The following is a 15,311-nucleotide window of genomic DNA, read 5'->3' on the forward strand; positions in this document are numbered from 1 at the left end:
ATCTAGTTCCCCGACCAGTGATCGCACCCGGGCCCCTTGCATTGGGAGCACAGAGTCTTACCCACTGGACCACCAGCGACGTCCCAGGCAATTGACACTCTCAACAGATAAACTACTCCTTGAAAAAATAAAGGATTTGTTTTTCCTTAAAAATGTAAAGGAAATATATGACCCCCAAAAAAATAGAAAGAAGAAAGAGAGAGAGAGAGAGAGAGAAAGAGAAAGAGAGAGGCAGGCTACTAAGAATTAGAAAGTGGTCATTAACCCAAATGAACTTATCTATGAAACAGAAACAGACTCACAGACATAGAGAACAGGCTTGTGGTTGCCAAGGGGGAGGGGGTTGGGGAAGGGATGGATTGGGAGTTTGGGACTAGCAGATGCAGACTATTATATATAGAATGGATAAACAACAAGGTTCTACTGTATAGCACAGGGAACTATATCCAATATCCCGTGATAAAATATAATGGAAAAGAATATGAAAAAGAATGTATATATATGTATAACTGAGTCACTTTGCTGTACAGCAGAAATAAACACAACATTGCAAATCAACTATACTTCAACAAAATAAAATAAAAGTAAAAGAAAAGAAAAAGAAAAAGAAAGTGGTCATTAAGAAGCGAGAAAACAGCACTGTTAGGATGCAGAGTCATTGGGTTTCTCCCACGTTGGTGGTGGGAGTGTAAGTTGGCACAACTACTTAGGAACACGGTCGGGCATTAGGGTGTAAACTCCAACATTCACCCATCCTATCTAGTAGTCGCCTCTGGTGCCAGTGTCACATCACCTTAGTTCACCTTTAAGCCACAGCTGTAATCCCCCTCCGCCCAGCTCAGGACTCACGTGTGCTGACAGCTCCCCACACAGCATAGGTACACATTTTTCTGTTTTCTGCCCAGGGTTTTCTCCACTGGGTGCCTGGGGGTGGCAGCACTCAGCCCATCCACAAGCACAGCCTAGAAACGTAGGGAAGTTAGCATCCCGGGGGGCATCCCTTGATCAATGGGGCTCAGGAACCTGCAGATAAATGCCCCTGCTGTCCATCCTTCAGGTCCACAATTCTGGGAACCAGCCCCCAGCAGTCACCTCAATATTTCACCCTTATGTTGTATTTTCCTCCTTCCCTGTCTCACTCTCTCCTGCTTCCTGGCATGACTCCTCAAATAAATTATCAGCATCCTTTTTGTCTCAGGCTCTGCTTTAGGGGACCCAAGCTAAGACAACTGTGACCCAGCAATTCCACTCCCAGCTCCATATTCAAGAGATAATCTTACCAGGTACATCAGGAGATACAAGAATGTTCCTGTTGGCACAAAAACACTGGCAGGAGAACAGACACAGAAATTCTAGAATAACATACAATGGAGTATTATACAGCAGTCAAAATGAATGCAGTAAGGTTAAGTGCAACAGTCTGCATGGAATTTAGCAACATAATTTTGAGTGATAAAAGTATATCACCAGGGCTTCCCTAGTGGCGCAGTGGTTGAGAGTCCGCCTGCCGATGCAGGGGACATGGGTTCGTGCCCCAGTCCGGGAGGATCCCACATGCCATGGAGCGGCTGGGCCTGTGAGCCATGGCCGCTGAGCCTGCGCATCTGGAGCCTGTGCTCTGCAACGGGAGAGGCCACAGCAGTGAGAGGCCCGCATACTGCAAAAAAAAAAAAAAAAAAGTATATCACCAGGGGGACTTCCTTGGTGACACAGTGGTTAAGAATCTGCCTGCCAATGCAGGGGACACGGGTTCGAGCCCTGGTCAGGGAAGGTCCCACATGCCGCGGAGCAACTAAGCCCGTGCGCCACAACTACTGAGCCTGAGCTCTAGAGCCCAAGAGCCACAACTACTGAGCCTGCATGCCACAACTACTGAAGCCCATGCGCCTAGAGCCCATGCTCCACAACAAAGAGAAGCCACCACATTGAGAAGCCCGAGCACCACAACGAAGAACAGCCCCCACTCACCGCAACTAGAGAAAGCCCGCGTGTGGCAACGAAGACCCAACCCAGCCAAAAATAAATAAATAAATAAATAAATAAGTTAATTAGTTAATTAAAATAAAAGTATATCGCCAAATAGCACACTCAACTGGTACCCTTTTTATAAAAATTGAATACTAGAAAAATATATACTTTTGGGAAATAGATATAGATTTGATAAAACTACATAAAAAAGCAATCAAGAGAACACTGAACACAGGATTCAAATTCACTTTGGGTGGATTGAAGTGTGGAGGACCAGATTGTAGATGCAAGTTCTTATCAGTGTTTTATTTTTCATATTGGGCAGTGGCTCCATGGATTGTTTTATATTATTAAAATAAATACATAAATTCATAAGCAATTTAAGGGAGGCCTTGTATGGACCAGTGATGAGAATCTGTACTATATACCCAATGACTATGATAAAACTAATTATGTATTATATTATGTTTGTAACTTTTCTGGGAGCCTGAAATTATTCCAAGAGAAATGACTTATTAGCAGGGGGAAAAAAAACCTCACGGAAACCAAAATACTCTTTCCTTGGCGTTGGACTTGAGGTTGAACTACCAGCTCTACTTCTCTTCAGATTGTGCATGATCCTAGGGAAGTTACCTCACCTACCTGAACCTCAGCTTTCCTCTTCTGTACAAAGTGAATAATGATGCCTTATAGTGCTGATGAGAATATTAAATGAGGTAATATACAGAAAGTCCTGACCCATAGCAAATGTTCAATAGATATTTTCTAAAGAAACCATCTGACGCCTGCATCCTGTCTGCATCCTCCCATGTGGTTACACCATCTCTAGTTTCACTTCTATGGGTTCAATGCAAGAAGCATCTGAGAGGAAAAAAAAAAAAGTAAATCCTGGTGATAAATTGAAGTAAGTATTGACTGTATAAAAGTTAAAGAATAATTTTATATGTCTTAAAAGAAAGGGGAAAAAGGGTGAAATTAAAATAGCAAAGAAATGGAGATGTTTTAGGAGGGGTGAAATCATGTTAAAGGAAATTGTCTTACTCGGGAGAAGAACAAAAATGTCAATGTAGACTTTCTTGGATAAATATAAATGAAAGTTTATATGTTATAAATTTAAGGGTAACTGTTAAAGTTTAGAAATAGAAAAATATAATTTCCAATCTGGTGGAGGAAAATAAAGGGGGTAAGTATAATTTGACAAGTCCTAAAGAAAGCAAAAGGAATAAAAAGAAAGCAGAGAATTCGTGATAAGAAAGCATAAAGAGCAATGGTAGAAATAAGACCAAATATATCAGTCGTCCCAATCATATGAATAGGTAAAACGCACTAATGGGAGACAAGAGGCTCTGATTGGATTTCTAAAGCCTAACTATATGCCGTTTACAAGACGAATAGTGAAAAGCAAAACTACACGTAAAGGTTGAAAATAATAGAAAAATTACACCAGGTAAATACTCACTGAAAGGCAGAAATGTATTCATATTAATATCAGAAAAACTGAATTAAAGCAAAATAACATTAATAAGAAGAAAGAACATTTGGCACTGATGAAAGTTATAATGTACTAAAAAGATTTAAAATTATTTATGAATTTGTATGCACTTTAAAAAGTGTTTTGAGGTATATACAGCAGGAACGTACTGAAGTAAAGGGAGAAATTGACAAGTCCACAATAATGGTGTGAGATTTAAAAACACACCTCTCAGAAATTGATAGATCAAGTAGATGAAAAATTAATATATTATAGAGGAAAATGTGGAAGGACTCACTCGGCATCTATTCCCACACCCTCGTGTGCAGAGGATGGAAAGCTAAAAACTGTTTCCCAGAGTCTCTTACAGCTAGTGTTCCAGATGTGGATTAGTTTCCACCACTTGGTGCCACAGTGCAAGATCTAGAAAGTGGATGAGAGGCAGAGATCATTGTCCTTTTCCTTGGGCTGTTATTGCTTACAAGCACAATCCTAGAGCCATCGAGTTTTTCTGTGTCAGTGACTGGCCTCTGGTTTTGTGAATGTTAGGAAGCAGTGCCTGTGTTGGCAGTGCTGGTGTCCCACTCTTTGGCTTGTTACAACAGTGCATCATAAACGTCGTTCTAGCGATAGATAGCATCCCAGAGACCCAACCTCAAGTGCACTCCTACAGCCCTTCCAATGACTCTGTAAAAACTTAATGCTCATTTTGCTTAAAATACCTGGAGTGGTTTCTGTTTTGTGCACTGAACGCTGATTTCTACAGATTCAGATTACTATAGATTACTATGGATTTGAAAATGTGGTTATAAACCTTATATAAAGAGGCAAGAAAAGCTTACCCCACTAAACTGAGAATTTACATTATTTCAAGCACACAAATATTTTTAAACTTTATTTTATTTTATTTTTATTTATTTGTTTATTTTTGGTTGCATTGGGTCTTTGTTTAGGTGTGCGGGCTTCTCATTGCGGTGGCTTCTCTTGCTTCGGAGCACGGGCTCTAGGCGTGTGGGCTTCAGTAGTTGTGGCACTCGGGCTCAGTAGTTGAAGCACACAACAAATATTAACGGCTCACAAAGGAAATCTTAAACATTTCTCAAAGTCAACATTATATACCGTTTTATCTCATCACAATGCAGTAAAATTACATTTATTTTCAATAAAAACAGGTAGCTTTAATTTTTTCATTTATTTGAACCCTAAATGTACACATAAACTTCTAAATTATCCATGAATAAGAGAGTAAATTATAACAAATTATAAAATACTTATAGCAGAATGACGTTAAAAGCATCACCATTACCTATGAGGGCTTGTAGGATGCAGCTAAAGAAGTACTTAGAGAAGAATGTATAGCATTAAATGAATTAATTATGAATAAAAATAGTTTTTAAAATGAGCTGAAGGTTCAGGTTAAGAAGGAATTAAAAGAACAATAGTAAACCAAAGGAAGCGGAAGAAATCAAGTAATGAAAGAAAGAGCAGAAGATAAGGAAGTAGAAAATATAATGACAATGGAAATTCCCTGGTGGTCCAGTGGTTAGGACTTGGCACTTTCACTTCTGGGGCCCAGGTTCAATCCCTGGTTGGGGAACTAAGATCCCACAAGCTGTGTGGTGCGGCCAAAAAAAAAAAAAAAAATATATATATATATATATATATATATATACACATATATATATATATGTATATATATAATGACAACAAAAAAAAAAAACAGAGATAACAAACAAAACAAAAGTCTAATTCTTTGAAAAACACCCTAGAAAGACTGATCAGGAGAGAGAGAAAGAGAACAAACCCAAATAAACATTATTAGGAATGAAAAGGGGAATATAACTCTGATACAACAGAGATCTTTTGAATCATGTAATACCATGGACAACTTTGTGCCATTACATTTGAAAACCTTGATAAAATGGACAAATTTTAGGAAAATATAAATTGCTAAAATTGTTTCAAAAACAAATAGAACTGAACAAACCAATAGTCATTTAATAAATCAACGTAGTAGTAAAATGTCTTATTCACCAAATGGTACCATATAATTTTCCAATGAATTTCACCAAATGTCATAAGGAGTAGAAAACCTAGGGACTTACCTGGTGGCACAGTGGTTACGAATCCGCCTGCCAATGCAGGGGACACGGGTTCGAGCCCTGGTCCGGGAAGATCCCACATGCCACGGAGCAACTAAGCCCATGCGCCACTACTGAGCCTGCGCTCTAGAACCCGTGAACCACAACTACTGAAGCCCGCGTGCCTAGAGCCCGTGCTCCGCAACAAGAGAAGCCACTGCATTGAGAAGCCCGCGCACCGCAACGAAGAGTAGCCACCGCTCGCTGCAACTATAGAAAGCCTGCGCGCAGCAACAAAGACCCAACGCAGACAAAAATAAAATAAATACCTTTAAAAAAATGAAATAGGGATAATAACAGTATTTACCTCTTAGACTTGGTGTAAGAATTAATATAGGTAAATTAAAAGAGATAAACACAGGATTAATATAGGTTAAGGATTTAGACCAGTCCCTGGCTTGAAGTAGCACTATTTGTATTAGCCACCATTGTCCTTTTATCCTCTATGCCACGTGGTACCTTCATTCCCCCTTTCTTTGCCCAGTGGTGGGAGACATCCATTATCTGAATGGACCAGAATAACAGTCCATTTGGTCTTAGGGGTCCTGGTCCATGTCTCTGCTATAATGGCCAGGACATTCCATAGTGGGAGGTCATCTCACTCCAAAATTTTTTTTCTTTAGAGCAGTAATTGTGGTCATTGGTGACATCCAATCTCAACTCTTAGCTCATTTGTGACCCTGGCAGCCATATCATGAGAGTTTTCAATATGGATCACGCTACAACTTCCCTTTTTTTTTTAATTAAAATTTATTTTCTAGAAGAGTTTTAGATTTAAAGAAAAATATTGAAGATTAGTATAGAGAGTTTCCATATACCCAGCACTCAGTTTCCCTCACTAACATTTGCTTTTTTAATTCAACATTATGTCTTTGAGATACATCCATGTTAATCTACATATATCTAAATGTATTCATTCTAACTGGGTGTAGTAATTCATTGACCTGGAAGCTTCTCAGCCTCACATGTCATAGGTTCAGTGCTGGGGAATTCCATCTCCCTCTCAGTGAGGTCTATCAAATCCCTGGTTCTGAAATGAAAGTATTTACATAGTCATAATGTTATAAATGTCATTTGGTTTTCAATGTTAAGAAATACATACAGGCAAAGTATGGCAAACTGAATTATATTTACAAGAGAGAATGTACATGCTAACAACCTTAAAGCAAAAGTTAAGGTTGAGTTGATGGAGGAAGGCAGAAGGGGGGAGGGGAAATCAAGGGAAGTTATTCATTTCACACGGGAGAGTCAAGAGATACAATCTAAAGAAGAAACAGACATTTAAGACTATTATTTAAACGGATACAGTTGACCCTCCATATGTTCTGGTTCCAGATCTGGATTCAACCAACGTCAGATGGAAAATATTTTTTAAAAATTTTCAAGAAAGTCCCCAAAAGCAAAACTTGAATTTGCTGGGCACATGCAAAATATTTACACAGCATTTACATTCTACGAGGTATTATAAATAATCTAGAGATGACAAAGTATTTGGGAAGAGGTACATATGTTATATACAAATGCTGTGCCTTTTTTTTTTTTTTTTTTTTTTGCGGTACGCGGGTCTCTCACCGCTGTGGCCTCTCCCGCCGCGAAGCACAGGCTCCGGACGCGCAAGCCCAGCGGCCATGGCTCACGGGCCCAGCCGCTCCGCGGCATGTGAGATCCTCCCGGACCGGGGCACAAACCCGCGTTCCCCGCATCGGCAGGCGGACTCCCAACCACTGCGCCACCACGGAAGCCCCTGTGCCATTTGATATAAGTGACTTGAGCATTCGGGAATTTTGGTACGCCTGGGGGCTGGGAAACCGAATCCGCCATACAGAGAGAAGACTGTAACAGCAACCAATGGAAAAAAAAAAAAAAAGATAAATATAAAAAAAACTGGGAAGAGAAAGGGGGAAAGGTTGATTAATGAAATCACACAGCAGGTAGTCAATAGATACTGTTAACATTAATAAACCAAGTAACAGAGGCATGAGTATATTATTCATAGTTATATGAATTTTTTAAAAAGAGAGAGAAAGAAAGAAAGAAAGGAAGGAAGGAAGGAAGGAAGGAAGGAAGGAAGGAAGGAAGGAAGGAAGGTTGCTCCCAAGAGCTGGGGAATGAGACGACATTTTTAGCTTTTTATTTCTAATCTCTCTGTTGCGCATTGCATCGGGTGTGCATTCTCATCTATATGAATTATATTTGAGATACCAATAATTAAAATAAATAATTGAGCAAAAATCTAGATCTGATTCTGACACTCCTCTAGAGGTTCAGGCACTTTCAGTAACTCCCCATCGCCTTATGAACAAGTTTAAACTCTCAGGCAGGCAGGCAAGCAGGCAGGTAGGCATTCAAGGTCCTTTGTCACCAGGCACCTCCTCCGGGAAGCCCTCGGTGGGGGAGAGCGTCCTCTGCCGGAACACGGACGCCAGCACGCCTGGGGTACCGCCCTTTGCGTATCAACAGACTCCGCCCCCATCCCTCCCTCAGGGCTGCCCGCCTCACGTGTTCTCAGGCCCTTTACAGTTGGGGGTGGAACCCCGAGAAGTGGAACCCAGAGACCCCAGGTGAGAGCGTGTAGGCCGGTGGGGGACTGCCGGGTCAGGCCTGGGAACCTGACTGGAGTATCTGTCACACCCGGCCCGATGTGAGGCGGGGGGCGGTCAGGGTGATGGGAATTAACGTCATTACGTGTCTGCTTGGTTCAGAGTGGTTTAAGGGCTGGGCTTTCTGTTGGGGAGAGAATCCAGGCTCTTCCATTTCTTATCTGCGCGTGTCCTTGGGCGAGTCACTGAATTTCAGTTTCCTCACCTGTGGCTGCCAGCATGAAATGAAATAATGCACAGAAGTAACTAATTAGTAAATGATAACTGCTGTTATTATGGCCCATTTAAGCAAAAGTGTGAACTCCCAGAGAGGGGAAGACCTTAAAGGTGGCCGTAGCTCAACCCTGCTTGGAGACAGGCCTCCCCTCCCTCACCTGGGGTGCTTACATCAGTGGTACCTGGAGGTGCCACCTGTAAGGGAGGCAGCTTCCCAGGTTCCCACTGGCCTGGAGTCCTGAGTGGGCTGGCGGGTCAGACACTCCGTGATGAAGTCCCTTTCTGTCTCCTCACAGGGCCTGCCTTCTTTGGGTCCCTGTCGGTGGGCAGACATGTCTCAGGAGGCAGCTGCAGAGGGTTCCAGCACAGAGGACCCCGTTCTCAGGCTCCACAACAGCTGTGGGCTTTTCCAGGAGGATATGGAAGAGACCAACTCCATGGTAGGCCTGGCACCAGACCTGCCAGCAGAGAGCTCTGGGGCCCCAGTTTGGGTGGGCAGCAGGAAGAGGGTCCTCAGGGAAGAGGCTCAGCAAGGTGCCAGCTCCCAGGTAGTGGGTGCTCCTGGGACTAGCCTGGAGGCCAAGGCCCACCTGGTGGTCCTGGGGCTGCAAGCTATGGGAGAGAGCCAGGATTCGGTGCCCGGCCCCAGGCTCCACATCCAGCTGCCCACAGTGCCTGCCCACAGGAGGGCTCAGGCCTCCAAGCGGCTCCAGGTTACAATGCACGACATCTTAGCTGGAAGCTGGCCCAGGAATCTTTGTAGTGTGTCCGTGGGAACAAGACAGAAAAGCAGGAGGTCTGAGGCCCCCTCAGAGGATGAGGAGGGGGCTGATGACTTCTTGTGGCTTGGTCAGAGCCCTGGTGGGGACAGACCCCAGTCTGTGGGAGACTCCCCCCAAGGTGCTGACGTGGAGTCCTTGGGAGGCCCTTGCAGTCCTCTCTCTTGCAAGGACACTGGGTGTGGGCCTGGAGATTCAGGTGGGAGTTGGATGAGCTGTGCCTCAGGGATTGAGAAGTTTGAATATTTGCCCACTGCAGAGGGCAGGACCCAGCCAGGCAGCCCCTGTGACCCTGTCAGGTCCCCACTGCCCAGTGGAGGCGAGTCCCTTCATCCAGCTGCCCGGGATCCTCCACAGAGCCCTGTACTGTGCCTGGGAGTGTCTGGAAAGGCTTCCACAGAGCAGCAAGAAGCCAGACACATCGTGGGGCCTGGCGGTGGTGATGGCCCTGCCACCTCACACAACCAGGAGGAGTTGGAGGTCAAGGCTCGGCCAGTGTCTGGGGGGATGCCAGGACACGGACTCGCTGCTGCCCTGCAGCCTGTAGCCAGCAAGGCTAGCTCAGGCCCATGCACGGGGCAGAGAAGATCCAAGTGTGCTAAACAGTTGAGAAGGAGCCCGGTGCCCCATGCCCAGGACCAGGGCACTGACAGATGCCCAGACGACTCCAGCCAGGACCAGGCAGAGGAATCCAGCCCAGGAGACTGCCCCAAACTGGTAGGTTGAGTCTGAAAGGTTGAGACAGGAAGGGCATCATTATCTTTTGGAGTCAGTGAGTCCTGGATTGAAATCTTATCTCTGCCCACTTCCTTGTTGAGTGACCCTGGAATATTTTTTAACCTGTTTCCTCATCTGTAAAAAGGGAATACTAATTCCAATTTAATGGTTTTTTTTTCATAGTATTTGCATATAACCTACACACATCCACATCCTATACTTTATTTTTTTTAATTTATTTATATTATTAATTTTTTTTGCGGTACGCGGGCCTCTCACTGTTGTGGCCTCTCCCGTTGCGGAGCACATGCTCCGGACATGCAGGCTCAGCGGCCATGGCTCACGGGTCCAGCCTCTCTGCAGCATGTGGGATCTTCCCGGACCGGGCCATGAACCCGTGTCCCCTGCATCAGCAGGTGGACTCTCAACCACTGCGCCACCAGGGAAGCCCTAAATTTATTTTATTATTATTATTATTTTTTGGCTGTGTTGGGTCTTTGTTGCTCCGCGTGGGCTTTCTCTACCTGTGGTGCGGGGGCTACTCTTCGTTGAGGTGAGCGGGCTTCTCATTGCGGTGGCTTCTCTTGTTGCGGAGCACAGGCTCTAGACGTGTGGGCTTCATTAGTTGCAGCACGGGGGCTCAGTAGCTGTGGCTCACGGGCTCTAGAGCACAGGCTCAGCAGTTGTGGCGCACGGGCTTAGTTGCTCCGTGGCATGTGGGATCTTCCCAGACTAGGGCTGGAACCCGTGAACCCTGCATTGGCAGGCAGATTCTCAACCACTGTGCCACCAGGGAAGCCCCAATGGGGTTGTTTTGAGCAGCAGTCCCTAACCTTTCTGGCACCAGGGACCAGTTACATGGAAGACAATTTTTCCACGGACCGGGGTTAGGGGATAGTTTCGGGATAATTCAAGTGCATTACATTTATTGTGCACTTCATTTCTATTATTATTACATTGTAATATATAATGAAATAATTATACAACTCACCATAATGCAGAATCAGTGGGAGCCCTTAGCTTATTTTCACTTGCCACTCACTGATAGGGTTTTGATATGAGTCTGCAAGAAATTGATTTGTTATGGTCTCTGTGCAGTCAAACCTCTCTGCTAATGATAATCTGTGTTTGTAGCCGCTCCCCAGTGCTAGCATCACCGCCTCAGCTCCACCTCAGATCATCAAGCATTAAATTCTCATAAGGAGTGCGCAACCTAGATCCCTCACATGCGCAGTTCACAGTAGGGCTCATGCTCCTATGAGAATCTAATGCCACCGCTGATCTGACAGGAGGCGGTGCTTAGGCGGTAATGCGAGCAATGGGGAGCGGCTGTAAATACAGATGAAGCTTGGCTCGCTCAGCCGCAGTTCACCTTCTGCTGTTCAGCCTGGTTCCTAACAGGCCACAGACCAATACCTGTCTTTGGCCAGGGGATGAGGACCCCTGGTTTTGAGGGTTAAATGAGATGATGGTGTAAACTAACATGCCTAGCATAAGGCACAAGGTAAATCCATTTATGTTAAATTTGCTTTTCCTTGAGTGTTATAATAGCCTTATGAGACAGGCATTAGCCCTGTATTTCCAGATGGGGAAACTGAGACTCAGAGAAGTTATCAAACTTCTCTAAGCTCACACAGCAAGGGAGGCAGTGCTTGGCTGTGTTCCCTGTATTCACTGCTTCCCTTTCCATTGTTCTTTTACTGATAGTAATATTGGTCATTTTATAAATAATCATAGCTAACATGTTGGTACACCAAAGGCAGAAGATGGCATTACCTGTGTTTGATGTATATTTCTCACATAGTTGAATTTTTATTTAAGTATTTGATTTACAATATCATGTTAGTTTCAAGTGTACAGCATAGCAATTCAGTGATATATATATATACACATATATATATACACATATATATATACACATATATGTGTATATATATTGTTTTTCAGATTCTTTCCCCTTATAGGTTATTACAAAATATTGAGTATAGTTAGTTCCCTGTGCTATACAGTAGGTCCTTGTTGGTTATCTATTTTATATATAGTAGTCACATAGTTAAATTTTTATCACATTGATTGAATATGTATTCTGTGCTAAGTGCTTTTGGTTTAGTCTTCACCTGAAGCCCAGAGAGGTAAGGTTATAGGCCCAAGGTCCCACAGCTGGTAAATGACAGAGCCAGGATGCAGACCCAGGCAGTCTGTCTGGAGAGCTTGCTGGGCTGCTTGCTTGTGCACATTCCCCGCTAGCATCACAGCAGTAATAGCAGCTGGCCTGCCTACCATGAGCTGGGTATATTCCCGAGCTCTTTATCTTCCATCTTCCTAACAACCATACAAGGTAGATGCTAATGATGTATACCCATTTTAATGTTGTGGGCACTGAGGCTCAGACAGGTAAAGTGACTATGTCAAGACCAAACAACAAATTAGTAGAACTGGAACCAATGAGCTGCCTGTGTGATTTACCACTATTTGGTACTATAATTACATTAGAAGTGCTATTACATTGTCTTTGCAAACATCACTCAAAAACATTAATTTTTAATGAAAAAACTAATATGTGTTTATCGTAGAAAATAAGGAAGAAATAAAAATCCCCATAATGCCAACATTCACAGCTATCTCCTGTTGACATTTTTTTTGTAATTGCAACAAGGTTTATTAATAATGTCAAAATTCTATTAGAACCTAGTATATGTTAAGTTATAAGATACAGTTAATATTCTTTTTTTTTTAACATCTTTATTGGAGTATAATTGCTTTACAGTGGTGTGTTAGTTTCTGCTTTATAAGAAAGTGAATCAGCTATACATATACATACATCCCCATATCCCCTCCCTCTTGAGTCTCCCTCCCACCCTCCCTATCCCACCCCTCTAGGTGGTCACAAAGCACTGAGCTGATCTCCCTGTGCCATGTGGCTGCTTCCCACTAGCTATCTATTTTACGCTTGGTAGTGTATATATGTCCATGCCACTCTCTCACTTTGTCCCAACTTATCCTTCCCCCTCCCTGTGTTCTCATTCAAGTCCATTCTCTATGTCTGTGTCTTTATTCCTGTACTGCCCCTAGGTTCTTCAGAACGTTGTTTTTTAGATTCCATATATATGTTAGCATATGGTATTTGTTTTTCTCTTTCTGACTTACTTCACTCTGTATGACAGCCTCGAGGTCCATCCACCTCACTAAAAATAACTCAATTTCGTTTCTTTCTTTTTTTTTGCGGTACGCGGGCCTCTCACCATTGTGGCCTCTCCCACCACGGAACACAGGCTCCAGATGCGCAGGCTCAGTGGCCACGGCCCACGGGCCCAGCCGCCCCGCAGCATGCGGGATCCTCCCAGACCAGGGCACAAACCTGTATCCCCTGCATTGGCAGGCGGACTCTCAACCACTGCGCCACCAGGGAAGCCCTCGTTTCTTTTTATGGCTGAGTAATATTCCACTGTATATATGTGTCACATCTTCTTTATCCATTCATCTGTCAATGGACGCTTAGGTTGCTACCATGTCCTGGCTATTGTAAATAGAGCTGCATTGAACATTGTGGTACATGACTCTTTTTGAATTATGGTTTTCTCAGGGTATATGCCCAGTAGTGGGATTGCTGGGTCGTATGGTAGTTCTATTTTTAGTTTTTTAAGGAGCCTCCATACTGTTTTCCATAGTGGCTGTATCAATTTACACTCCCACCAACAGTGCAAGAGGGTTCCGTTTTCTCCACACCCTCCCCAGCATTCACTGTTTGTAGATTTTTTGATGATGGCCATTCTGACTGGTGTGAGATGATATATCTCATTGTAGTTTTGATTTGCATTTCTCTAATGATTAATGATGTTGAGCATCTTTTCATGTGTTTATTGGCAATCTGTATTTCTTCTTTGGAGAAATGTCTATTTAGGTCTTCTGCCCATTTTTGGACTGGGCTGTTTGTTTTTTTGATATTGAGCTGCATGAGCTGCTTGTAAATTTTGAGATTAATCCTTTGTCAGTTGCTTCATTTGCAAATATTTTCTCCCATTCTGAGGGTTGTCTTTTCGTCTTGTTTATGTTTTCCTTTGCTGTGCAGAAGCTTTTAAGTTTCATTAGGTCCCATTTGTTTATTTTTGTTTTTATCTCCATTTCTCTAGGAGTTGGGTCAAAAAGGATCTTGCTGTGATTTATGTCATAGAGTGTTCTGCCTGTGTTTTCCTCTAAGAGTTTTGTAGTGTCTGGCCTTACATTGAGGTCTTCAATCCATTTTGAGTTTATTTTTGTGTATGGTGTTAGGGAGTGTTCTAATTTCATTCTTTTACATGTAGCTGTCCAGTTTTCCCAGCACCACTTATTGAAGAGGCTGTCTTTTCTCCATTGTATATTCTTGACTCTTTTATCAAAAATAAGGTGACCTGGAACTTCCCTGGTGGTCCAGTGGCTAAGCCTCCGTGCTCACAATGCAGGGGGCCTGGGTTCGATCCCTGGTCAGGGGACTAGATCCCACGTGCTGCAACTGAGAGTTTGCATGCCACAACTAAAAATCCCACGTGCTGCAACAAAGATCTTACACACAGCAACAAAGATTCCGAGTGCTGCAACTAAGACCCAGCACAGCCAGATAAATAAATAAATATTAAAAAAATAAAATAAGGTGACCATATGTGTGTGGGTTTATCTCTGGGCTTTCTATCCTGTTCCATCCTGTTGACATTTTGATATATGTCCTTTCTTCCATTTTTTTCCTCTGCATATATGTCTTTTCTTTGCCTAGAAAGGGGATCATGCATGTCACAATTTTTTTTATTAATTTATTTATTTGTTTTTATTTTTGGCTGCGTTGGGTCTTCATTGCTGTGCGTGGGCTTTCTCTAGTTGTGGTGAGCAGGGGCTACTCTTCATTGTGGTGCACAGGCTTCTCATTTTCGTGGCTTCTCTCGTTGCGGAGCACGGGCTCTATGTGTGCGGGCTTCAGTAGTTGTGGCACGTGGGCTCAGTAGTTGTGGCGCACAGGCTTAGTTGCTCCACAGCATGTGGGATATTCTTGGGCCAGGGCTCGAACCCATGTCCCTTGCATTGGCAGGCAGATTCTTAACTACTGTGCCACCAGGGAAGCCCCATGTCACAATTTATAACTTGATTTTTTAGGTATTAAAAAATTGTTTTACAATGAATTTGTTAACACAGAGTGAGGAAATCCTGTTTAATACCTCCCGGCCCAATTGCCCTTTGTCTGCTGTTAATGGTTAGCATCCTTCCAGTCTCCTTTTTATAACTTCTATACATATATGAACATCTGTATATTGAAGGCACCTTTTTATATATAAGTAGGTTCATGCCATGCCTCATTGTTCTGGGACTTACACTTTAATTTTCAAGTGCTTTAGTATTCGAAGGTGTTTCCCAGTTGGTACATACAATTTTGCAAATCTGTGCTTTCCCTGAA

At 43.2% G+C, this 15,311-nt stretch overlaps 1 protein-coding gene across 1 annotated transcript in view; it reads left to right on the top strand.

Moving 5' to 3' along the window:
* Positions 1-7,394: 7,394 nt before the first annotated feature.
* The window catches only part of SPOCD1 (SPOC domain containing 1), a 31,181-nt gene continuing 23,264 nt past the window's right edge, over positions 7,395-15,311 (top strand). Inside the window, exon 1 of the mRNA XM_089897143.1 lies at positions 7,395-9,892. Within this exon, the coding sequence (XP_089753269.1) occupies positions 8,666-9,892 (1,227 nt within the window). The 5' untranslated portion in view covers positions 7,395-8,665. The remainder of the gene's footprint in view (positions 9,893-15,311) is intronic.

This window comes from Delphinapterus leucas, chromosome 1, assembly GCF_059928025.1.
Source record: "Delphinapterus leucas isolate spDelLeu-1000000601 "Yukka" chromosome 1, BTC_Dleu_Yukka2, whole genome shotgun sequence".
NCBI lineage: Eukaryota > Metazoa > Chordata > Mammalia > Artiodactyla > Monodontidae > Delphinapterus > Delphinapterus leucas.